Here is a 23,004-nt window from a genome sequence, read left to right on the forward strand (position 1 = left end):
CTTCGCGCTGGCGCTACCGACTCCTTAAGTAGGACTCATCTACCTCTAGCCTCTAAGCGAAAGGGAGACCAGAACACAGCAAGGCAGCGGCGAGATTGAAGTCCGATCATTCGGTAAACCCCCGGCAGCGGAGACTAAGCCTGATGCGGTCCCACTTTTGGCGTGACATTCTCGCGGAGACTAGGCCGGATGGGGAGAAGGGTTCCGCTTAATCATCGCTGGGGTGCGACTCGCAGTAATGGAGGCGCTCGAATTGGTGGATTCTCTCCAGAAGGGGACAGGGTGTGACAATAGTGTAATTTCTCGGTGGAATGAAATGCGATCTGTCGTCATTGGAGTAAGGGGGAATTCCGACTGTACTCGGTGATATGCATCGTATGCCCGGGTTCGGCTCGGGGTCGCAATATAGGCCCGATATTCGTAAATATCTCCGATTAGTATGGCGTCATGATGGGTCTCCTTCGGAGTACGGGTCGGGGTCGGCTTGGGATGCTTTGTTGAGATGGAAGAAATTCCGAAATGTGGGGAGAGTTCGAGCCCCTGAGAACAGGCGGGACGGGCTATGTAAGGCGCGGTTGTTCTTATGAGACGGCTTTGATGGTCTGCAACAGTTCGTCTCTCTCCACGCTGCTCTCGATCAAGCCGCGGAATATCCCGTTTCGGTTAGACGCTAGCTCGGATGGCGTCCCGTACTCGACCATGCGGCCTGCGTCAAGCACGAGGACGCGGTCGAAGTCGATGATGGTGCTGATCCGATGGGCGATGACTAGCAGAGAAGAGCGGTTGCGGCCGAATTCAGCGCGGATGGACTTTTGAATTACTGCGTCCGTCGACTTGTCGATGGCCGAGGTGGCCTCATCCAGAACCAGGATTTTGGGCCGTCGCAAGATGGCGCGCGCGAGGCAGAGACACTGTCTCTGACCTTGTGAGAAATTGGAGCCCCGTTCTGTGACCTCGGCGTTGAGGATACTTGGTGGATGCTGGTATTCCAGTTCAAGAGCGTCGAGTGCATTGTTCGTGTCGCGGTCATTATCGTCTAAGTTGATCAAGGGAGAGCCGGGACGATTATCATCGGCGCGTTCTTCGATGTCGGGTACGGCCCAATGTACCCGTTTCAGTGCTGCGAGGAGTTCCTGGTCTGAGTGCTCGTCGAACGGGTCCAGATTGGATCGCACTGTCCCTGAGAACAATATCGGATCTTGTGGAACAATTGCGAGGCGGGTTCGCAGCTGATGAAGCGGGACTGTTGAGATGTCCACCCCGGCGACGTGGATGCTCCCCTGTTGGGCTTCCAGGAAACGGAAAAGGGCCATTGCTAGTGACGACTTTCCCGCGCCTGTACGGCCGACAACTCCGACTCTGGTGTTTGGTGGAACTGAGAATGACAGGTTCGAGAGGACAGGTGGCGAATCAGGCGAATAGCAGACAACCAAGTCGGACACGTCCAACTGACCCTCTGTAGGCCAGGACTCCGGAGTCGGATCACCCGAGTCGTACTTTTCCTCCGGGACGTCGAGAGACCATGATACGCGCTCAACGCTGTTGAGAGATATTTCGAGGTTTGCGTACTGTCTGATAACGTGCGACATGACTCCACTATATCGCATGATAAAGGTGATGGCAAACCCGGCTGTCGAGGCAGTGACGCTGCTAGAGGACAGAATGAGTAGAGAACCCGCCGTGGTAAACATGGCCCCAATGGTACTTGCACGGACGCCAATCCAGCGCGTGAGAAGCCAAAGGCTCCAGGAGGCACGGCAATGACGGTCAATTTTGCCGTACATTTCCTCCCGGTATGTTTCTTCTTGTCCGTAAGCGCGCACCGTCATGATGCCATCCATCGTAGCGCACAAATGGTGAAGTACGGGACCCCGCATGGTGCTCTCAAGTTCCTTGATGGCACGGATCTTCCTGATGAACATTCTACCGTAGTAGAAGGCGAGTAGGAGCGAGCAAGCAGAGAGAAGGTTTAACCAAGCATTCACTAATGATGCCGCCAAAACAATGGCAAGGAGGTCAACTACAACACCAAGTGCATAGTTGAGGTCGTACCCAAGCCGCGAGTCGATAAGACTGAAGTCAGCGGAGAAGTTATTGAGGACATTCCCTGCTGGCAGCTTGTCCAGCCACTGGAGGGGAGCGTGTAATATCGACGAAAGGAACTTCTCGAAGAGTTTCCGCGACATTTCGAGGGTTATACGAACGGCCATGAAGCTCCTGGTGACTGCGACGATACACGAACTGCTCGACAACAGCAGGTAGATGAGCAAGAACAATGTGACATTCCCTCCAGTAGACTGAACAGCCCCTGAGGTGTCCACTGCTTCGGAATATCCGCTATCGTTCCTGCTACTACTCCAGACCATCATCCACAAACCTCGACCAACTGCGAGCCCGCTATAGCTCAGGTGAAGGAATACAAGAAAAAGGCAGCGATATTGAGCGTCGGTCAAGCGGAATATCCGCTGCCGGTTTCGCCATTTCCGGTTTCGTGCAGTGAGATCCTCGAGCAAGCCAGCTTGCCCAGCTGCATCTTCTAACTGCTCCTGCTCACTAGGTAGAAGCGTTCCAATCCAGTTCTCCGATGCATGGATGCTAGAGACTAACGAGCCTTTCCTCATGTGTAATGGAACCTTCTCCAGTCCTGCTGCAGCATGAGGCATATCCTTGAATATCCCCATCTCCCGGAGATTCTTTCTAGGTCCAGCATAACGCAGACCGCCAGCGTCCAGAGCGACTACATATTCAGCTCTTGGTAAGCATAATTCGAGATGATAGGTTGCCAGTATCCGAGTTCGCCCCTTGACAAGGCTCCCTGTCAGCGCATACTGGTATAGGTGCTGCGCCGTCTGAGTATCAATAGAACTGAATATATCATCCAAAACGATGATCTCTGCACTCGAATAAAGTGCCCGCGCCAGTGAGATTCGCCATTTCTGACCACCACTAAAGTTGGTCCCTTGAATGTCCATTTGCGTTTCGTCTTTCGACACCAGGCCTTCAATATCACTGTCCAAGGCACAGGCAAAAATAACACGCCGGTACCGCTCCGGCTCAAAGGAAAGACCGTAGAGTATATTCTCCCTGATAGTGCCGTCTTTCAAACATGGCTCCTGAGCAACATAGGCAATTCCAGTCGGACAACGTCGTACGCAACCCTGGATAAAGTCACATTCCCCAAGAATGCTAGCGAGGACGAGACTCTTGCCAGAGCCCGAGGGGCCGGTGATGATGCTCAAGGCGTCGGGCGGGAAAGTAAGAGTAAGGTCTTTTAACGTAAAGCATTTGGCAAACCGAGTCCCATTCCAGGAAATGGTCGCCTGCTCGAGGACAACACCGTCTGCGGGTGAAACATGAACGTCCTTCTCCGGGGAGTGAAGGAAGCGCTCGATCCGCCGCAGGCTGATCTGCGCCCCCGTTGCGTTTAAGAGAATCTGTGGAAGGATGGCAAGGGGTGTTTCGAGTGCACCAAGCATGGAAACTGAGGTGAAAACGAGGGACGCTGGCATGTCCTCATGTAGGAGCGCATACGTTCCTAGGCAAGCGGCTGACACCACGACCGGGGTGATATTATATGCGACAAACATGAGAAGTTCCCATTTGTATACCTGCCACTGTTTTCGCAGCTCCGTCCCCCGCGAGTCGTTAATACGCCCCTCCCATTTCTGCTCCAGGGCGGAAAGTTTGACCTGGCGAATGCCTTGCAAAAGCTCGTTGATGATGGCCATTTTGCTGTCACGAGATCTCAGTAGACCCTTTTGCTCTGTCGCAAACATTTTCACTGAGTATACGTTTCCAGCTGAGACAAGAAAAAGCACCAAACCTCCAACCAAAAGGGATTGAGGTCCGAGTAACTGGCCTATCGCAATCGCTGCAATGCAAAGTTTCAGTGGTGCCTCATAAAGATGAAATCCAACTGCCGAAAAGTCTGCCACCTTCTTTGCATCCACCGCCACCAGATTCATGGTACTCTGACTAGATGGGCTGGATCCACCGTTGGCGCTAAAAGAATCACTTTCGGCATTGTCCACCGCACGACACCGTAACGCCTTGTCATAGATGGCAGCAGATAGCTGTTCCTGCAGCCTGACTGCAATCAGATTAGAGGAGAGGTAAAGGTTCCAATTCTCCAGAAGAGCCGAGACCATGGTCGAGGCGCCGAGTGCGGGAACAAAGAGCCATAGCCCTGGGTCACTCGGGTCGTTTTCGAGACGCTTCAGGATTGCCAGGACACAGAATTGGGGCACAAATGACATGGAGGCGTTTAGCATCGTCAGAATGAGTTGAATAAGCAAGGTTTTCCGGTGGCTGCGAACAAGAGCCTTCCAGAGGCTCGGGGTCGAGGAAGCCATGCGTGCCTGACTTAACGCGGAGAACAGATGAGGTGAGCGACTGCTATGTTCCAGCTCGGGCAGATGACAGATTTCGAGCTCATATTTCTGGCCTGCAGAGAGCAACTCGCCGACCCAGCCAAAGAACAGTTGGTTCAACAGTGATGTCGATGCTCTTCGATCCACCACTGTACCATTGTGAAATACATCCGGTCGACGAGGCAGCGAAATTCCGGCCATGCATGCACCCAGGGCAGCACATGACTGACCAAGCAGAAAGAACCACGGCAGGAAAGAGAATTCCAAGGCCTTGTAACATTCATACTGGTCGGCGGCTAGGATGAACATCATAGCAAGGCAGCCTATGCTTGTTTGTAGACCGTATTTGAACCGACGCGCGCATTTCTGTTCCATCCATAACTCGAACGTGCTAGCAGCAAGCATCCCCCAGGCCCCCAGTCGCATCCATCGTGAAGAACCGTTGGTCGAAGAAGAGACAATGGCGAGTACGACGACTTCGGATAGAGACAGCCAAACTCCGAAGACGATGCCGATTGCAAGTGCGATGCGGGATGGCTTGTCGGAAAAAGCCTTGATCGATTGTTCCGTGGCGATTCCATCCCGATCTTCATACCGATCCGCTGGTCTTGTTGTACCGAGGGTCAATTGTCGATATCGTAATCGATTCGCGATGGCGACGGAAGCCTTTCCCCCAATCAGAGCGATCAGACCGAATTCAATAACGGTGGATGTAATGGTGAGCCCCTCGATTGTCGTCTGGGAAGACATCTTCCTGTTGAGAGACTACCGAGAACAACTCGGTAGCAGTGTCCCGCACGAGCATTGTTGAAAGAGCCAAGATAAGACGCCAAAGCGTCTTTCATGCGATGTTGGTAGGCTGCAGGATTAATATAGGATAGCGGACTCGTCGTCGAGTCGGCGCAGGCGCTGGAGTGGATCTGGAGTCGGAGGTCGGGTTGGATTCTCTGCCCGGCTGACGTACCCCTCGGCGCCATCGCCCCCACTCCGGCCCCCGACTGTGCACATGGTTGGTAGACGAGGATATCTGATTTGGAGGGACTTTGCGATTCCCACGATATTGGACTAGGGCTGGACTAGTGCTGCATCTAGTTCTGTAGCGGTGGTTGCACTGGCGAGGATTGCTGTGGTGGTGAGGAATCTGATGACGACGGCCACCCTCCAGAAATCCAGAGGCGACGGCTCCAGGCATGCAAACCTGGCAAAACCGGCGAGATCCACGTGACTTCACATCAACAGACTGCATTCCAACCCTTTCTAAATAGCATGATGTACACCATACGCTGTCACTGAGCCGGGTCACTGGTGCCCTTCTGGTCGGAGCAAAAGCCTGAAGGGGCCCGACCACCACGTGGCTACGCCCGAGAAACCGAGCATCGGCCTTCGGTACTGTAACAGGCAAGCAGAATGGCGCATCCGTGATGCAATGCCAGACTAAGCCACCATCTCCTTCTGTCAGGGCTGATAAGCACGGTATATATCGGTGCCGAACGGAAAGGACATCTTCATGGATCTTGGGTCGACTGCTACCGCCGAATCCTGGCAAGGATGATCCGTGTCGGATACGGAAGAACCCGAGAGTCTATTGCATAAGCAGCCCGCCTCGATTACCAATGGGGTCAAGACCGTGCTTACTAAAATATAGATGTCTTTGGCAGCATTATCAATCGGTTCAATGATATATACGCTTATATAGATCTATACGAAATGCCCACTCAGTCCCACCCAGACTTCACTGTCCCGATTGCCCGGTGACCCACCTTACCATCCCGCAAGATGGTGGTCCTAGCCAAAGTTCAATCCTCCAACACCCAAATCGCTACGTCGCTGCCAGAGGGCATCGTAGCTCTTTTTGTCGGAGCGACCAATGGAATCGGTGAGGCTACTTTGAAGCAATTCGCCAAGCATACCAAGCGTCCCCGCGTCTACTTCGTGGGTCGCAGTCAGGACGCGGGCCAGCGCATCGCCGCCGAATGCAGGGCCTTGAACCCAGATGGAGAGTATATCTTCATCGCAGCAGATATAAGCTTGCTCAACCGTGTTGACGATGTCTGCCACGAGATCAAGAGCAAAGAAAGCTCCGTCAATCTTTTGTTTCTTTCGCCCGGAATTTCAGCTATACACCAGGGTAAGTGGCGCCAGGTAAATATATTAGCAGTGGGGGAGAGGGCTAAGTCATCTGCAGAAACAAGTGAAGGTCTTCGCAAGATAACCTCCTTATTATATTATTCCCGCATCAGGTTTATCCTAAACCTTCTCCCCTTACTCCAACATGCTACCGGGCTTCGGCGGGTTATCAGCGTTGGGGCAGGCGGATCTGAAGGCCCTATCGACACGGCCGATTTTGAAGGCCGGATGGCACCCGCGGCATTCTTCCGCGGACACATCACTTCAATGACCACACTGACACTTGAGACTCTGGCCAAGCAGGTGCCAGCCGTCTCCTTTATCAATGGGCATCCTGGGCCTGTCAAGACTGGGTTGATGCGAGAGGCAGATAATATCCGAATGTGGATTGTATGGCTCGTTCTGCTGCTTTTTCATCGCTGGGTCTGCGTCCCGCTCACGGAGAGCGGAGACAGGCACCTATTTCTCACCACGAGTGCAAAGTACCCGGCTCGACAGGGCGACGACGGAGTGCCAATGCCGGAGGGGGTCTCGGTTGCACGGGGAGTTGATGGGAAGGCGGGAAGTGGGGTATATTCGGTGAAGTGGGACGGAGAGAGTGCAGACAATGTGATAGAGATTCTGGATTTATTGCGAGAGAAGGGTGTCAGGGAGATCGTCTGGAGGTATACTGAGAGTCAGTTCAAACGGATCACGGGGGTGGTTTCGCAGTAACAAGCCTTATCGCAGCCCGCTCGGATCCACTGGAACTGGCTGTGTGGGTGAGTAGGTGGAGTCTGCGATCCCGCGAGTAAGTTATCTGATTGTGTGAGGGAAATGGTTGTCGGATCAGTGGTGACAAGTCAGAGGACTGTAGCAAAATAGCAGTCGAATACTCTGAAGTGACTCTATCGAAATCGGCGATCACGTGCAGCAGCGTCCCAATCCGGAAGCACCATGTAATGACGTCATTCACGCGGCCTTCCCAATTGGGGGTTCCCGCGACGCGATCTCTGCGGTCGAATGGACGGAGCCGTCAACAACCTTAATCCGATCGATGCTTACGTCGATTCCGACCAGGGACGAGCGTTACTCCAGCTGAGTTACCTCTCGCTCGGTCACTCTGGGATTGGAGAATGCCACCGACACCACCAGTGCGCGCGATGACGTCTGCAGCCAGAGGTCCGAGATCAAGGCTCGATTTGAAGCCTTGGCGTCCATAGTGCGACGACAGGCTGAAAAGCTTCGAGAGCCAAGGTTGGTCTCGACCTCGCTCATCAGGGTAAGAGTCGATCACTGTCCATGCTACCCAGCTTGTCACGGGTGGATCCAAAGCCGCCGATCAAAGTTGCCATCGGTCACCGGGCGGATATCTCACCGGTGCAAGGAACGGGTACGTTTCCACCAACCCTACCAGAGCAGCTACCGCTTAGCACTTACTGTGCAGCTCGGCCATGACCTAGTAGTTCTTTGACTGGCTGGCAAACATCCCGTTTCCCACTGGCTCGACCAATGACGAGCTCCTTCCATCATGGCCTCAGATCTGACTGTTGTGTGCCATTAGCAGGAATGACACCAGATAGGATGCCTCAGCAAGCAAAACTGGCCCTGGCATGATGCTGTTGTTATCAACAAGACGGACAGTGGCCGAGAACGCAGTGTGGCGTGCCCGATGGTTTGGAAGTGAAGCCGCCAATGGTTGCAGCGGGTCGTTTCCCGATATCCATCTGTGACGCAATCTTGACCAACTATATAACACCGGCTTATCCAACACACCCCCACGCACGCAGACGCACCAGTCTTGCAGCAGAGCATCTTCATCTTCATCTCCATCTCCATCTTCGTCGCAGTCTCCTTGATCTCGGTCGATCTCTAACGCGCCAATCATTCTGCCATGGTGCACCCAATCAGGTCTCTCAACAACGAGCTTGATCGTAAGTGCACGCAGCCGGACGAAATGTCTGCTGCTAATCACAATATAGAAGTGGATACCGAGTCGAGAGGCTACCGCTCGTCCGACACAACGGAGGGAGCACCTTCCCACCCGGAACCCGATGATGAGTTCGACGAAAAAAATTCCAGGCGGGGCACATCTCGACACAAAAGCTATGGCACTCAGCGCACTAACTTCTCGCGAAATAAAAGCCACGGTACTCAGGGCACCGCACCATCCCAGAATCGGAGCCGTCGCAGTCAACCCCCAGACATTGACCGAAACTTGAGTTACGACACTCAAGCCCAGTTCTCCGTGGCCGGGCGCAATGCATATCATGCCCCACTCGCTCAACGGGGTGCCTATATGCACCCTGACTATGAGTCCTTGAACCCTCAATATGGGATCCAAGGGGACAGGCCGGTATGGAGTTTGGCACAACCACTTCCCCATGTGGTTCGCGATGGTATGCGCTATGGAGCCTTGCCGGAGGATAGAAAGGAAGAGCGAGAAGAAGGACGAGAGGGACGAGAGGGACGAGAGGAGGGATGGCAAGAGGGGCAGGAAGAGGAGCGAGAAGAGGAACGAGAACGACCACCTCCTGCGGCGGATGAACCACCTACTGACATGCCCCAAAATGAGGTACCCCCCAATGAGGCAGCCTTTTTCAACACCTGGTCCAAGATCCGTTGGCATCTCAAGGAGCCATTGGGTGAGTGGTTAGGGGTGAGTACCTGCATAAATTTCTATGGTACTAGAATGGCTCACTGACATCAATTACCCACAGACAACCATTGCCATCACTCTCGGTCTGTGCGGCGGGTTGGCCACCTACACATCTCAAGAGCAGGCTGGTTCGTTCGTGTCCATGAGCGCCTGTTGGGGGTTCAGTTTCATGATCGGTATCTATATCGTTGGTGGAATCTCTGGTGGCCATCTCAATCCCGCTATTACCATTCCCATGTCTCTTTGGCGAGGATTTCCCGCCCGCAAGTGTGTGATCTACATCATCGCCCAGATCATCGGCGCCATTACAGCGGGTGGATTCGCCTACGCCATTTACCATGACGCTATTATGAATCTAGCAGCCGAGACCAAGGTGCCACAGAGCCAGACTACAGCTAGTCAAGCGATGCTCACTCTTCCGAAACAATTCGTCAGCCCCGCCACGGCCTTCTTCAACGAGTTCCTCGGCACCGCAATCCTGGTGGGGGCCATCATGGCACTGGGCGATGATTCCAACGCGCCACCCGGAGCAGGCATGCAGGCCTTCATCATCGGAATCCTCATCACCGTTCTGATTCTCGCACTCGGCTACAACACCGGAGGGTACGTCTCTCATCCTCCCCCCAGTATTCACAACTAACCAAACATAGAGCCTTCAACGGACCCCGCGACTTCGGCCCTCGCCTCGTCGCCGTAATGGCCGGCTGGGGCGGTCACTTATTCACCGAATACCATGCCTGGTGGATCTGGGGGCCGTGGGTAGCCGATATCTTCGGCGGATTATTCGGTGCATTCATGTACGATCTGGTGGTATTCACCGGGGGCGAAAGTCCCATCAACTACCCGCCCCGTCGCCGCAAGCGCGCACTGTTGATCAAAGAGAAGAACCTCCGCAGTAAGCTGCGCCTGGGGCGTCGGAAGATCGGGGATCTCGAACGCGCCGTGGAGGAGAATCAGGATTGATACATTTCCTCGGGTTAATCGGTATCAATAGGGAAGGAGTCAGAAAGCATCTCAGCGCAGGCATCAATTATCGGATTATATAGACATAGATAGATGCATGAACTCCGACAAAAACGAAAGATCATAAAGTATGACTATATAATTGGTTCTTTACTCGGCACCTTACCCTTATCCCTCCCTGCCTCCCGATTTCTAAAACCTCCCATACTCGAAGTCTCGCAACATAGTATCATACCTCCTACATTTTCCGATGTGACCACCAGTTGAACCCAGTTTTGTTGACCCAAGTTCATATCCCGCCTTTCCCAACGAATCCACTCCTGTATTCAGCCCCCACGCAACCTTCACACATGTAATAACATTGACACCCCGATCACAAACCCTCAAGAATCATCTACCCCACGCAATCCCAGTCCACCTCCACCCCTCCCAGAACCAATCCTCATCTAGACTAATCACGGTTGGATAGTACCATCCCATCCCAGAAAGACCTCTATATATCTAAGCAGATATATACAATGAGGATGTTATATGATATCTCTTAGGGCTTTCTCTCAACGTGGATATTCTATTTCTTAAAATCCGGGTACACTCAATTGGGGAGGTTTGGTCTAGTTGTTCGTCGTAACGTGTCGGCTCAAGGGGTAGGTAGATCATAACTAAGACACGGGAGGGGTACGCTACATCAGTATGATACTACAGTTACTACCGATATTCCAAGCAAGATGTTTACATCATCAATCTCATTATCAATGAACGTATGAGTTAGCTTTTGTAGTAAAGGAAGTATTTCTATTTCTGCTTCCTGCGGTTCATGACAGACAAGCAAATCCCAATTCATCCTTCGCATCCATCTCACCCATGCGAGTCTACTCTATTGAAACACAAAGAACCCCCATACTTCTCACTAATCCAGATACTCTGACTCAGCCTCCTCCTCCTCCTTCCACTCGCCATCCATCGCCCTCGCCAAATCCGCAAACCCCAGATTCGACGCCTCGACCAAGGGTGACAGATGCGTAAACGGATGCGGACAGTGCGGATCCGCGCCACTCTGGGCCAAAAAGCTCGCCATGCGACACAGATCATTGGCGAACTTCGGAATCTTGCCGAAATGCTGCATCTCGAGGGCGCCGCGCACGAGAGCATGTAGTATTGTGCCCCCGAGTGGTGTGATGTAATCGATGGATGCGGGACCGGTGTCCGGGACGTTGGGGAACTGGGTGGCGCGGACGTGGCCGGCGCTGGAGGTGACTTGGGTGTGGGGGATGGTGCGGGGTTCATCGCCGGTGATGATCTTGAAGCATTCGATGTTGATGTAGCGGGCGGCGAGGTAGAGGGGGGTGTAGCCTGGGTCGTTGGGGCGGGCGATGCCGGCGGGGCCCATGAGATCGGCGAGACGGCGGGCGGCGATGGGGTTTTGGTAGATGATGGCGGTGGTGAAGGGGGTGAGGTTAGGGGGGCGGGCGGGGATTTTGGCTTCGATGGTGAGCCAGTAGGGGAGGCGGTGGGCGATGGTTGGGGGGAGGGCTTCGCATTGGTCGAGGAAAAGCTGGAAGAAGCGGTCGAAGACGATGCGGTCCGGGTTCATGAGGATGCTGTGGAGGGGGGTGATGTTGCTGCGCGGGGCGGATATGAGAAGGTTGGGGATCGGGGTGAGGGTGAGGATCTGTTCGATGTAGTGGATGTCGTAGGCCGCGAGGATATAGTTGAGCACTTCAGCAGGGATGCACCAGTCGTTGAGTTCGTAGAGCCGCTTGAAGAGTTCGAGCCCCCTGGTTCGAGTAGCGAGGAACATGGGGTGGACTTCCATGAAGGTTAATTGTCGGAGGCATTTGCCCATGTTTAAGCGATCCAGGTTGTTGTCCTGGAGGAGGAAACGGACGACAGCCCAACAGGCGTCGTTGATGGAGGCGCTCAGAATGTTCCAGGGGAATGGCAACATCTCGTCGGGGTCGCCGCCCTGCTGGAGAATCCTTTCCAGGAGGGCGAGGTTTTGGGATCGGATTACCCTCAAGATGGAATGGTTGTTGGACAAAAGGAGTTGCACGGAGGCCAGCCCGTTAGGGAGACGCTCCCTCACGATCCTGATACTGTGTGGCAAATGCACTTTGTCCATGTGGTTACTGAAGCCAACGTCGTCCACTTCTTCATGACGCGACTCACAGACACTGCAGAGCGGTCGGTTGGCGAACATGATGTCCGTTTAATGATTCGAGACAAGTTACTTGATCTATTCTAAAGCTTGCGGTGGAAACCCTTGTTGGCTATGATACGAAGCAATTGGGAAGGAGGCCTCGAGATCTTTATACCATCGTCACAGCAATCCTGCCTATGACTGAGTCGGTCCTTTGCCTTCCAAGGAAGGAAGGCATCGCGCAGGAGTCTGGGTACAGCCAGTCAAGCGACTGCTCGACCCTGTGAAGAATGGCAAGAATGATTCGACCGGCTGGTCTCTCTTAGGGCTGGGATGCTCAGGTGCTGCATGTTCATGAGAATCCTAGGATAGGTTTCAAAGGAGAGCTGAGAATATCTGTGCTGGTCGTTTGAGCTGAGGGCATTAGAGTCTAGGGGGATTTGAGAAAACGGGTCTGCTGTATTCAGCGTAAAGGGATCTTGGGTGTGTGGTGGTGAGCTTGGTAATAGCTTCGGATATACGAACTGCTAGTATAGGATCAAGTTATGGCATAGTACTAGCTACTGATGTCTAAGCCTATATTAGTCGTGACCAATATGAATGGCTGAGAACTGCAACAGTTACGCGATCTTGATATATGAGCTAATTGTAGAATGGATAAATATCTATTGTACGAGTTCTGCGCGCTCTACAGATTGCATGTACATCGAGCAACTGGTCACCTATTGCCACCCTAGATTACGCAGTGATACACCACAGTATGTCTCTAACAATACCAGACACGACACCGGAGAGGGACCAGTATCAGATGACTGATCATCAGGAATGAGGACGCCCGACAGCGTTGATCAAATCTGTGATACCGATACACACACGAAACGTAGTGGTCACTGTAGAAGTAGAAGGGGTATGTTTACAAAAGCATCCGTGTACGCGGTAGCTCGTTAACAATTAAGGATGGTATCGATGGCTGCGTATGCCAGGTTCTTATACAAAATGCCAATTTTCATTCTCGTCAATACCTCGAGAGTAGGTTAAGTAGCCTTAACCCTATGCAATATCCGAAATCCCAACAAGCTGGTTCCTTCGTCCATTTCACTATCCCACCAGTATCCACTTATCACTATCTAGACCATAGAACCTACCGTGTCTGTCTGGTAGAAGACAGTTAATAGTACGTGCAGTCCTCATGGGCACAGTCCTACTGGACCGTATAGCTGTTCAAAATTCATAGGTTTTTAACAGGGTCGGGACATCATCGTTCGAATCGGCCGAGTACGCCTCCCCGGAGCTCTCGCTGGGCGGAGACGGACCGGTGTCCCTTCTTTCAAAAGGTGGGATGTAACCTGCAATATGCAAGTCAAGCGTATGCGCATAGCGGTTAAACTTGCACGGCTTTGTGCCCCGGCATCCGTCTTTCTGACAGAGATGGCCCAGGTAGCACTTCAGAGACCGGCAAGACGGGCCCGTCTGGCACGGGTGTTGTCGAAGAATGTATTTCATCACATCGAGTGAGCTGGGGTCGAGGCGGGTGTGGTCATATTCACAGCTCACATTGCCGCAGTCGCCCCCTAGATGGTACTTGTTGCAGGGCTTATGGATCTTGGCCCGGCGGGTATACGTATCCCAGGCGTCGTGCGATGGCATCGGGCAGTATGTGTCAATGCGATCGCCGACCGAGTTAGTGGGAATACAGTCGTGCCATACTGGATTAATATTGGGGACAAGGTTCGAGGCATAGTATTCTTGGTTCCTCGTCGGAGTGGGAGATTCTCTCCCGGGTGGAGACGGAGGATGATCGTCCGCTTTAGAGATTTGTTGTCCTTGCGGTATGTGGACCTTAATGCAAGCGTTGCCGTACCGGCAAGTGCCCTGCAAATCGAGTTAGCCATAGGCAGAGGACCCAAGGGACCCTTCAACATACCTTTTGAAAGTGTTTGCAGATCTGTCTGGATCCGTTGGACACGGAAGGCGTATGGTTCGGCACCATGCTCCCATTTGCGCCTAGGGGGGTAGACATGAAGACCGAAGGGAGCTCCCGCACCGGCAAGTCCAGTCTTTCATATTCGCTATGGAAACCGGCGGCTTTTAAAAGGGTAATACGGTCGGTCCGGCCACGATAAGGCGTCAAGAGGTTGGAATAGCCAGAGTCATGGCAGCCAGCGAAGAAGATATGCTTGCACTGGTTATTATCGGCAAATAGGCGAAACATTTCTACTGGAATCAGCGGACAGCTCTCGAAGACCTCGGCTAACCATACCTCTAATTTTATAGTCGGCGCCCTCTTTCTTATCGCCAGCGTCCACAAAGTCAAATAGGTCCTGAGCCCGAGTAAAGCTGGCCGCAAAGGGCGCCAGAGAGCGGGCTTCATGTCCCACAAATCCCGAGCGCGCCAGCGATTTGGAAAGACCCAGCACGTTGGCATAGATACGGACCATGATCCGGCATTGATCGGCCTGGCTGCCTAAACGATCATGGATGAGTTCTCGAATCGAATCGTGGAGCAATCGAGCAGCTGTAATGCCACCCTCGCTTCCGGCTTTTACGAGGTGTTCTTTGAACTAATGTCTGGGTTAACGATGATCTCATCCAAGGGCCAGAACCACCCACCAGATAGCCATCCCCATCCACCAACACTAAGACAAACGGATTACGCTCCTAAGCACCAATCAGACCTGACAACGGCGCTGATGACAATATCTCGTACCTGCCCCCTCGCCATCCGCTTGTATTTTTCCCTCGCTTCCTTCTCCTCCTCATAGTCACTTTTGAGGTTGTTGTAGCTGTCTAGGAGCTGACGGAACTTGTCTAGGAGGTTCTGCAAATCGGTATGGTGCTGCTGGTTCTGTTGGATTATCAAGCCCAGATTGCCATCGAGGGCGTGGATTTCGGCATCGCCTAACATGTTGGTCGATTGGTATCTGTGCCGTTAGTCTAAGGATAGTGTGTATGGAAGGATAGCGAGGAGGGATCTGCTAAGACCACCATGGGTGGGTGGCCGCGTGTCCCGGATGGTAAGAATAGGAAAAGCCACCGGCATTCAAGCACGGCAAGGGGGGAGGGTGGATGGAAGCAGAGAATCAACTGATGAAAAGAGGAGAGATGCGGGAGAAGAAAGAAGACGGCCGACTAGTTGGAAACTAGTTTGCTTTGGTTGTGCTGGCGGTCGCTTACTGCTGCTCATTGGCTTATCGATAAGTCGGATGGTCGAGATGGGTAGGCGGTCTGTGAATGAGCTGGCAGCCTGGCGCGGGGCAGGGCTAACCGGATCGGGAGGGTGCAGAGGATTGGTGGATTGGGGGAGTGCGCACGTGAGGCTGCTCCCAGTATTGCAGAGGCCGACAGATCAGCCCGAATGCTACCAGGTCTCTTATATGAGTTACAGAGACAAATCGCATTGCACCCGGCACTGTTGCCAACGAGGCGCACGCGTGCTCCCTGGGTGATCAACACTTATATTGGAACCTGTGCGTAGCATCAAAGCCTAGGGTATCACCAGCTTCTGGCCGCATTGCTCCGATTGCTGCTCTATATATATCCGGAATTCCCTGGCAACATCCTAGTTGGCCATTACATATGTATCGCTGAACATGCAGCCACCACGTAGGTGATCAGCGGCTGTTCGGAACCTCTCACAAATGACAGTTACAGCAGGGTGAACCCATAGATTTTGTGTAACGGCTTGACTAGGATGGTGACTCAACTTTCTTATTCACTCTATACGTTAGAATTGTGTCTTCGGCAGAGCACTTAAAGAGAGAATGAGGAAAGACAAGGGAATAATCCCCAACGCTGGGTGAATAAGCATCATAGTGCAGTTGTCACGCAGAAAACCTTCAATGCAATCCCCGCTTAGGTATCTGGGCAGGTGGCCCTCCACTCATGGTAATAAGATTGATACTTAGTCAGATTCAGACTTAGAAGATTCAAGTGAGTTGTTTAGATAAAGCACCAGTGCCTAAAACAATTGCTACGTTCAATTATATGTCTTCAAGTAGCCACAATAGGAAAAAAGGTTGGATTGAATCGTGACTTTGTCATCTGGACATTGAGAGATATAATATGAGACGGTTTGCTCCCAAGTTGGTACTAGGATTGAATACAATAATGGAAGCCTGTACTCCATGCTTACCAACTTTCTACGTTGAATTGGCGAAGCTTATGTGTTGGAATATCTCCTTTACTCGAAGGACTGGCTATATCTGGGTAGAAGGGCAGGATGTGCATACAAATCACCTTGGCAATATAAACGAACAGCATGAGCCTCCCATTGTACAAGTGGGAGTCCAACAGATCCAACATTGGATCTAGAACATGTGAAGGTTCCCCGGATTTGACTCCCGGGGGAAGCCTCGGCAGGTGCAGATCGGCGATCGGCTCGCAAGGGATGCCCTTTTCGTGCAATATCCCCTCCCACTTGATTCCAGAGCACGGGGAATACTTAAAAGACTACTTGACCTGACTCTGGTCATCGAAATCAGAGCAATCCTCTGACAACCACCATGTCCGCTAAGTTCATCCTCCCGCTCTTCAGCCTCTTTACTCTCTATGCGATCTGGTACTATGCTGAAGTGAACGGCCTCCTCTCCCTTGCAAGGGAGAGCATCGCGCGCAACACCCTCCCTGGCAGTGATGCACCGCTTCGGACTACCTACACCGGTCTTCCTCAGTTAGACTCCCTGCTTACCACTTTGACTACCTTTTTTTGGCCCACCACTGATGGAAGTCACCCCGCCCTGACCCTCCACACTCTTGGTTTTGCCGGAACATTTGGGTCCGCCTGGATTTTGATCACTCTGGAATCCTGGAGGAGGGGTAATGCCTGGACACTTGCTGCCTAGTAAGCTGATTCTCGTCACTACAGTCTATCGAGCATCCGCTGACACATTTACAGCCCCCTGATCTTTGGCCTCTCCGCTCAAACTCTCACCTTTGCCTTCGCAGCGCCGCTCTACTGCGCCTTGCAGCTCTCTACGTCCATTACATCCCATGCCCCTACCGCAGTGAATGTCCACATTCCCCGCTCCGTCCTCTATGCGCTGCCCTGGGTATTTGCAGTCTCCTACGTGCTTCCCAGCACGCTTATGATTCTCCCCATTTCTGAAACCATCACCACCGATCTGAAACAGATCTTCATAGCCCTCTGGCAACCGTTCCCGGCCTATATCTCGATCCTTTTGACGGTCATCAATGCCGTTTTGTCACCCTTTATTAGCGTGGATAAAACCGGCCGGAAAGACCACCACGCCCTTCGCTTCGTCTACGCATTTGCGTTTGCGCACACAGCCATCACGCACCTCGTCACCTGGACGATATCACTGATTACTGTCTTGGCCCCAGCCATTCTTGATGAACGCTTCCGAGGAGAGCTGCACCCGAGCATTGTGTTCGGGATCCCGACGCCGTGGACATCGCCCGTAGTGCAGGTTCAGAGTGTCGCAGAGGGGGTGCATGCTTTTCTGCGATGGGACTACCTGATTGGATCGGTCGGGATGGTGGTTTGGGCGGGCGCACTGTATGCGGGAGCGCAGAGGGTGGTGTATGGGACAGTCGGGTGGTGGCGGTTGATTGTGCAGGTGGTCTTGTTGACGTTGGTTGCTGGGCCGGTGGGTGCAGCGGTGGGATTGGTATGGGAGAGGGATGAGCTGGTGGAGACGGGCATGAAGAGGGTTTCAGAAAAGGCGAGGTAAACTCTTGGTGGTTGAGGTATGAGTGGCCGGAGGGTCGAAGTAAACTTCGAATATGCCTATCCCCAGTCATAACTCAATAAACATGAATGAGGGCCCAGAGGTCTTGGACGAGCTGAGACATAGGAATTGAGTCAACAGACACTCATTGCGAGACAATTGAGGGGACCTCTTGGGTAGGCCCAACCTCTGGAGAGGCCCGCGGAGCATGCTTCCTTCATGGGAAGTCCTAGGACGGAACAGTTGCAGCCTTCAATTCCCCTACATAGCAGGAAAACGAATTCAAGTGCGCTATGATCTTGATATGCCACGGCTAAGCGGAAGCACGGCTCGCCAGTTCATGCCATCAACCGACCAGCGGCAAGCACCTTCGGCATCGAGACCGAGCCCCACCCAAAAAAGAGCTTATTGTAGAGAATAACCTCATTTGATGTCTCCTGCTTTCGCCCTACTCCGCTCTATCCGGGTTCGTATAAGCAATCCATTCAGCTTCCGCCGTCCGCCGAACCCGACGAGGTAACCATGGATCGCACCCCCAATGACAGCATCACTCTCCCGACCGGACCTCTCAATAAATTCACCCGGCCACCCGGACGATACATGATAAAGGCACCGTCAAAATGCCGTCAAGTTCAGAAAGCTCATTATCTAGCATTCCGACCGCTCAGGGGAGCTTCGAGCCCATCCGTAGCTCGACCCTTAGTCGGCCTCAGACCAACGTTGAGATCTGCCGGATCGAGACCCTGCGGCTGACCCACGAGTCAACCGTCGGATCTAAAGCACCCCAGACTCCGCGGGAAGAATGGCTGCCAATGGGTGGGGGAAAAGAGTTTCCCCCAATGTTGCCAGATCCAAATCGCTATGTTGTCGAGTTCGTCGAAGAGCATGATCCGATGCATCCACATAACTGGCCAACTCGAACCAAGTAAGTTAGAGTCCGGTGACTCGCAGTATCAAACTGACCAGGTAGGATATTGCTGTCGGGCCTTTTAGCTTATGTAACCTTTGTTGCCTCGTTTGCCAGTGCAATCTTCTCCTCCACTGTCGGCGCCATCAGTCTTAATTATGGGATCAGCACCGAGGTCGCAACCTTAGGCGTCACATTATATGTCCTAGGATTCGCGGCGGGCCCAACGTTCTGGGCACCAGCCTCGGAGCTGTCCGGTCGACGGTGGCCGATCACAGCAGGGGTCTTTGGCTACAGTATCTTCACAATCGCCACGGCCACGGCCAAAGACGTCCAGACAATCATGTTAACGCGGTTCTTTGCAGGGCTGTTTGCTGCCTGCCCGTTATCCATCGTGCCGGCTGCGTTTTCCGATATGTTCAATAACCGGACGCGCGGCATAGCCATTGCCATGTTCGCCATGGCCGTCTTTGTCGGACCATTCGCCTCTCCCTTCACGGGAGGCTTTATCGTGATGAGTTACCTTGGCTGGCGCTGGACCATGTATATAGTGGCCATCATGGGATTCTTCGGTTCGGTTCTGCTCCTACTTTTCTATAAGGAGACATACGCCCCGGCGTTGCTGGTCTCCAAGGCAGCCACTGTGCGCCGGCAAACGCGCAACTGGGGAATCCATGCCAAGCAAGAGGAGGTCGAGATCGACTTCAGTGAGTTGATTACAGTCAACTTCAGCCGGCCATTCCGCATGCTATTCACCGAACCAATCGTGTTCCTGGTAACTTTGTATATGTCGTTCATCTATGGGCTCATGTATGCCTTACTAGCGGCATATCCAGTTGTATTCCAGGAAATTCATGGGATGAACCTGGGGGTGGGCAGTCTACCGTTTATTGGACTGATCATCGGTGAGCTCCTTGGGGGTGTATTTGTCCTGACGAGCCAGGGCTCGTACACCAAGAAGTTGAAGGCCAATAATGATATTCCGATCCCCGAGTGGCGGCTCCCCCCGGCCATCGTGGGAGGCATCGCGTTCACTATTGGGCTCTTCTGGTACAATCCCTTTCCCCTGGACACAAACTTGACTGACGAGTTAGGTACGGCTGGACCGGGTGGACACAATCGATCCATTGGATGGCCCCGACAGCATCTGGAGTGTTCACAGGATTCGGTATTTATTGCATCTTCCTGCAGTGCTTCAACTATCTCATTGATTCGTATCTGCAATTGTGAGTATCCCAAGGCTTATCTAGCTACTTATCTGACCGGTCAGCGCCGCCTCGGTCTTTGCCGCCAACACGATTCTCCGGTCCGCCGTCGGAGCATGCTTCCCGCTCTTTGCGAAGCAGATGTTTGTCAATCTGGGGGTACAGTGGGCAGGCACCTTACTGGGGTGTCTGGCGGCTATCATGATTCCGATTCCGCTAGGGTTCATCATTTTTGGGCCTGCATTGCGACGGAAGAGCAAGTTTGCGCCGTCGCCGGCTGTGTTCCAGGAGAAATCGTCCTAGTAAATATTAGGTAGTGCTGCGAGCAATGTAGTATCACTCTGAATGGACGTTTGATGACTGCCAAGTCCGCCAAGGCAGCGAACAAATCCCGCTGATAAGCAATTGCCTCGTGGTGTTCTGCCAAGGGCACCATCCACGGTATGACCCTCGGCACTGGCTTTGCCAAGCTGCCAAGGTGACCGCGATAAGGATTCTGACAAGGACTAGATTTTGTCATGCGCTTTGGTGTTCCAAATTTTTCCGGTCGTAGTTTTTGCTTTAAAACCCGGGGGCCCGCGGGGAGACCTTCTGCTCTCAACCCACCTTAAGGCATCATGCGCTACACGGACTGGACAACCCGGGTCAACTTGGCAGTGGCTCGCAGCCCTGTCGGGAAATGGTTTCGTCTGGAGAATTCGGGTCACGTATGTCTGATTTCTGGATTGCAGGCCGCGGGCCACAGGCTAATTGCGCACAGCCCAAGGAACGAAAAGGCAGTTTTTTCTTTACCGAGCTTCGCGCTGGCTTAGCTACCTTTTTCGCCATGGCCTATATTATTAGCGTTAATGCAACCATCACGTCCGACACCGGCGGAACCTGCGTCTGTCCGCCCGAAAGTTATGCTGACCAATGTGACACCAACACCGAGTATCTGCTGTGCGTGCAGGAGGTCAAGCGCGATATTGTCACCGCCACGGCCGCAATCGCGGCGCTGTCTACCTTCTGCATGGGCGTCTTCTCGAATTTGCCGGTGGCCCTAGCCCCGGGCATGGGGCTGAACGCATACTTTGCGTACACCGTGGTCGGACACCACGGATTTGGCATGATCCCGTACAGAGTGGCTCTGACGGCGGTCTTCGTGGAGGGGTTCGTCTTCTTGGCCCTGACGCTGTTGGGTATCCGCCAGTGGCTGGCCCGCGCACTGCCGGCGTCGATCAAGCTGGCCACCGGAACCGGCATTGGGCTATATCTTACATTGATCGGCCTGACTTACAGTGCGGGAATTGGTCTAGTGACGGGAGCCACCGACTCACCTATTGAACTGGCTGGTTGCGTCGACGGTGTCCGCGATGCGACCACTGGCCTGTGTCCGTCTGATGCAAAGATGCGCAATCCGGCCATGTGGATCGGAATTTTCTGCGGTGGAGTCCTGACGGCGGTGCTGATGCTGTATCGAGTGAAGGGCGCCGTTATCATTGGAATACTGTTGGTGTCCATCATCTCGTGGCCACGGCCGACGTCGGTGACGTACTTCCCGCATACCGAGCTTGGAGATAGCATGTTTGATTTCTTCAAGCAAGTTGTCACGTTCCATCCGATCAAGCATACTCTTGTTGCACAAGACTGGGATATCTCGGGACATGGATCGCAGTTTGGGCTGGCCTTTATCACGTTCTTGGTTGGTCCTATGATGTAATCGCAGGTGACGCAGCTAACCGATGCAGTATGTGGATATCCTCGATACCACCGGCACGCTGTACTCCATGGCCCGGTTTGCAGGAACGATTGATGCACGCACGCAGGACTTTGAGGGAAGCGCTCTGGCCTATGTAAGTCTTTACCCTTATCGCTCAGCCCCGGCTGACCAAAAAGATGGTTGATGCCATTTCCATCTCGATCGGATCCCTCTTCGGCACGTCTCCAGTTACAGCATTTGTTGAAAGTGGTGCCGGAATTTCTGAAGGTGGCAAAACCGGTCTCACCTCTTGCATGACGGGTATCTGCTTCTTCATTGCCGTGTTCTTTGCGCCAATCTTCGCGTCCATTCCACCTTGGGCGACCGGCTGCACCCTCGTCATCGTGGGGGCTCTGATGGCCAAGGCAGCGGCTGAAATCAATTGGCGGTACTATGGCGACGCGATTCCGGCCTTCCTGACCATTGCCATCATGCCTTTCACGTACAGTATTGCGTACGGGCTGATCGCCGGGATTCTGAGCTACATCACCCTGAACGGCATCGTGTGGCTCATCGAGAAAGCGACTTTCGGACGGGCCGTACCAGCTAACAAAGACGAGAAAGAACCGTGGACGTGGAAGATCCCGGGAGGGTTCTTCCCGCCATGGCTGCGCCGGGCCGCTCGGGGGAAGAAGGACTTTTGGCGGGAGGACGAAGAGGGCCGCGCGCTGGATGGGGGATCAGTCGAGTCTCAGGAGAAAAGGAGCGTAGATGTGGCTGGGAAAGAGGGGTGAAGTTCTGTACTTTTGTAGATTCAGTAGCTCATTGGAATGTAAAGGAATGGTGAAGTAACACAGGCATTGAACCAGGAGAGGCGTTGTTGCACCAATCGTAGGGGGCTAAGCGTGTTGCGCGTGTGCTGGGCTGACGTGACGGCGCAGTGTTGGTGTTGGGCTCACTAGTGGTGTTGGAACCAGACACGATCCTTGTAAGCTGAGCTTAGTTGGGAAGCTATCGGCCAGGTTGTACGGCTTACCCGAAGGAATTGAATTCCGGTCGCACAGGATGACGGAAGCGATCCGGGAACAGTCTGTGCTCGAATAGCTTCCGGATGGATGACCCAAGCCACCGTGCGGATCGTAGATGAGTTGCGATCGAGTTCGTGCGGGAATGGCGAATTGTTGGAGAAAGGAGAAAGGCTGGTCGGCCAAGCTGCCGCAATACCACTGGATACCGCGAAACGGCGGGCGGTACCTGGCGCAGGCCGCCAATCAGTGTCTGGTATGGTAATT

At 53.3% G+C, this 23,004-nt stretch overlaps 8 protein-coding genes across 8 annotated transcripts; 5 read left to right on the plus strand and 3 right to left on the minus strand.

The window, feature by feature from the left end:
• Positions 1-581: 581 nt before the first annotated feature.
• Positions 582-5,120, minus strand: BO80DRAFT_442902 (ABC transporter family protein; the record flags this gene model as incomplete). The annotated part of the gene is made up of 1 exon (XM_025721300.1): positions 582-5,120. One exon carries the CDS (start codon positions 5,118-5,120, stop codon positions 582-584), a length of 4,539 nt encoding a protein of 1,512 aa, XP_025577548.1.
• A 591-nt stretch (positions 5,121-5,711) lies between these two features.
• On the plus strand, positions 5,712-7,353 carry BO80DRAFT_377127 (uncharacterized protein). The gene is made up of 2 exons (XM_025716684.1): positions 5,712-6,498; positions 6,556-7,353. The coding sequence occupies exons 1-2, from the start codon at positions 6,147-6,149 to the stop codon at positions 7,209-7,211; spliced, it is 1,008 nt and encodes a 335-aa protein (XP_025577549.1). The 5' UTR covers positions 5,712-6,146; the 3' UTR covers positions 7,212-7,353.
• Positions 7,354-8,062: 709 nt separating this feature from the next.
• Positions 8,063-10,105, plus strand: BO80DRAFT_15235 (putative aquaglyceroporin). Its single transcript, XM_025713799.1, has 4 exons — positions 8,063-8,410; positions 8,459-9,135; positions 9,197-9,738; positions 9,786-10,105. The coding sequence occupies exons 1-4, from the start codon at positions 8,371-8,373 to the stop codon at positions 10,096-10,098; spliced, it is 1,572 nt and encodes a 523-aa protein (XP_025577550.1). The 5' UTR covers positions 8,063-8,370; the 3' UTR covers positions 10,099-10,105.
• A 900-nt stretch (positions 10,106-11,005) lies between these two features.
• BO80DRAFT_442905 (uncharacterized protein) lies at positions 11,006-12,295 on the minus strand (the record flags this gene model as incomplete). Its single annotated transcript, XM_025721301.1, has 1 exon — positions 11,006-12,295. The coding sequence occupies one exon, from the start codon at positions 12,293-12,295 to the stop codon at positions 11,006-11,008; it is 1,290 nt and encodes a 429-aa protein (XP_025577551.1).
• Positions 12,296-13,213: 918 nt separating this feature from the next.
• BO80DRAFT_491969 (C-x8-C-x5-C-x3-H type zinc finger protein) lies at positions 13,214-15,333 on the minus strand. Its single transcript, XM_025723735.1, has 5 exons — positions 14,943-15,333; positions 14,846-14,893; positions 14,496-14,796; positions 14,160-14,449; positions 13,214-14,107 (listed from the first exon to the last, which is right to left on the minus strand). Exons 1-5 carry the CDS (start codon positions 15,138-15,140, stop codon positions 13,457-13,459), a joined length of 1,488 nt encoding a protein of 495 aa, XP_025577552.1. The 5' UTR covers positions 15,141-15,333; the 3' UTR covers positions 13,214-13,456.
• A 1,382-nt stretch (positions 15,334-16,715) lies between these two features.
• Positions 16,716-18,169, plus strand: BO80DRAFT_423174 (uncharacterized protein). Its single transcript, XM_025718984.1, has 2 exons — positions 16,716-17,075; positions 17,130-18,169. The coding sequence occupies exons 1-2, from the start codon at positions 16,738-16,740 to the stop codon at positions 17,923-17,925; spliced, it is 1,134 nt and encodes a 377-aa protein (XP_025577553.1). The 5' UTR covers positions 16,716-16,737; the 3' UTR covers positions 17,926-18,169.
• Positions 18,170-18,542: 373 nt separating this feature from the next.
• On the plus strand, positions 18,543-20,337 carry BO80DRAFT_402163 (MFS transporter; the record flags this gene model as incomplete). The annotated part of the gene is made up of 4 exons (XM_025717597.1): positions 18,543-18,847; positions 18,893-19,879; positions 19,924-20,055; positions 20,100-20,337. The coding sequence occupies 4 exons, from the start codon at positions 18,543-18,545 to the stop codon at positions 20,335-20,337; spliced, it is 1,662 nt and encodes a 553-aa protein (XP_025577554.1).
• Positions 20,338-20,643: 306 nt separating this feature from the next.
• On the plus strand, positions 20,644-22,561 carry BO80DRAFT_402165 (NCS2 family permease). Its single transcript, XM_025717598.1, has 4 exons — positions 20,644-20,741; positions 20,795-21,715; positions 21,762-21,866; positions 21,910-22,561. Exons 1-4 carry the CDS (start codon positions 20,652-20,654, stop codon positions 22,504-22,506), a joined length of 1,713 nt encoding a protein of 570 aa, XP_025577555.1. The 5' UTR covers positions 20,644-20,651; the 3' UTR covers positions 22,507-22,561.
• Positions 22,562-23,004: the final 443 nt, after the last annotated feature.

The sequence above is a fragment of the Aspergillus ibericus genome, assembly GCF_003184845.1.
Source record: "Aspergillus ibericus CBS 121593 unplaced genomic scaffold BO80scaffold_10, whole genome shotgun sequence".
In the NCBI taxonomy this organism is placed as follows: Eukaryota; Fungi; Ascomycota; class Eurotiomycetes; order Eurotiales; family Aspergillaceae; genus Aspergillus; species Aspergillus ibericus.

What these genes read in the sequence shown, in the direction of transcription:
- BO80DRAFT_15235 (XM_025713799.1), top strand. Translation starts at nt 8,371, where the DNA reads ATGGTGCACCCAATCAGGTCTCTCAACAACGAGCTTGATC. An exon ending in TCTCAACAACGAGCTTGATC is followed by an intron (nt 8,411 to 8,458) that starts GTAAGTGCACGC and finishes ATCACAATATAG; the next exon opens with AAGTGGATACCGAGTCGAGA. An exon ending in CTCGGCTACAACACCGGAGG is followed by an intron (nt 9,739 to 9,785) that starts GTACGTCTCTCA and finishes AACCAAACATAG; the next exon opens with AGCCTTCAACGGACCCCGCG.
- BO80DRAFT_491969 (XM_025723735.1), bottom strand. Translation starts at nt 15,140, where the DNA reads ATGTTAGGCGATGCCGAAATCCACGCCCTCGATGGCAATCTGGGCTTG. An exon ending in AGCGGATGGCGAGGGGGCAG is followed by an intron (nt 14,894 to 14,942) that starts GTACGAGATATT and finishes ATTGGTGCTTAG; the next exon opens with GAGCGTAATCCGTTTGTCTT. An exon ending in TGGATGGGGATGGCTATCTG is followed by an intron (nt 14,797 to 14,845) that starts GTGGGTGGTTCT and finishes CCCAGACATTAG; the next exon opens with TTCAAAGAACACCTCGTAAA.
- BO80DRAFT_402165 (XM_025717598.1), top strand. Translation starts at nt 20,652, where the DNA reads ATGCGCTACACGGACTGGACAACCCGGGTCAACTTGGCAGTGGCTCGC. An exon ending in GTCTGGAGAATTCGGGTCAC is followed by an intron (nt 20,742 to 20,794) that starts GTATGTCTGATT and finishes AATTGCGCACAG; the next exon opens with CCCAAGGAACGAAAAGGCAG. An exon ending in AGGGAAGCGCTCTGGCCTAT is followed by an intron (nt 21,867 to 21,909) that starts GTAAGTCTTTAC and finishes CTGACCAAAAAG; the next exon opens with ATGGTTGATGCCATTTCCAT.
- BO80DRAFT_377127 (XM_025716684.1), top strand. Translation starts at nt 6,147, where the DNA reads ATGGTGGTCCTAGCCAAAGTTCAATCCTCCAACACCCAAATCGCTACG. An exon ending in AATTTCAGCTATACACCAGG is followed by an intron (nt 6,499 to 6,555) that starts GTAAGTGGCGCC and finishes AGTCATCTGCAG; the next exon opens with AAACAAGTGAAGGTCTTCGC.
- BO80DRAFT_423174 (XM_025718984.1), top strand. Translation starts at nt 16,738, where the DNA reads ATGTCCGCTAAGTTCATCCTCCCGCTCTTCAGCCTCTTTACTCTCTAT. An exon ending in GCCTGGACACTTGCTGCCTA is followed by an intron (nt 17,076 to 17,129) that starts GTAAGCTGATTC and finishes ACACATTTACAG; the next exon opens with CCCCCTGATCTTTGGCCTCT.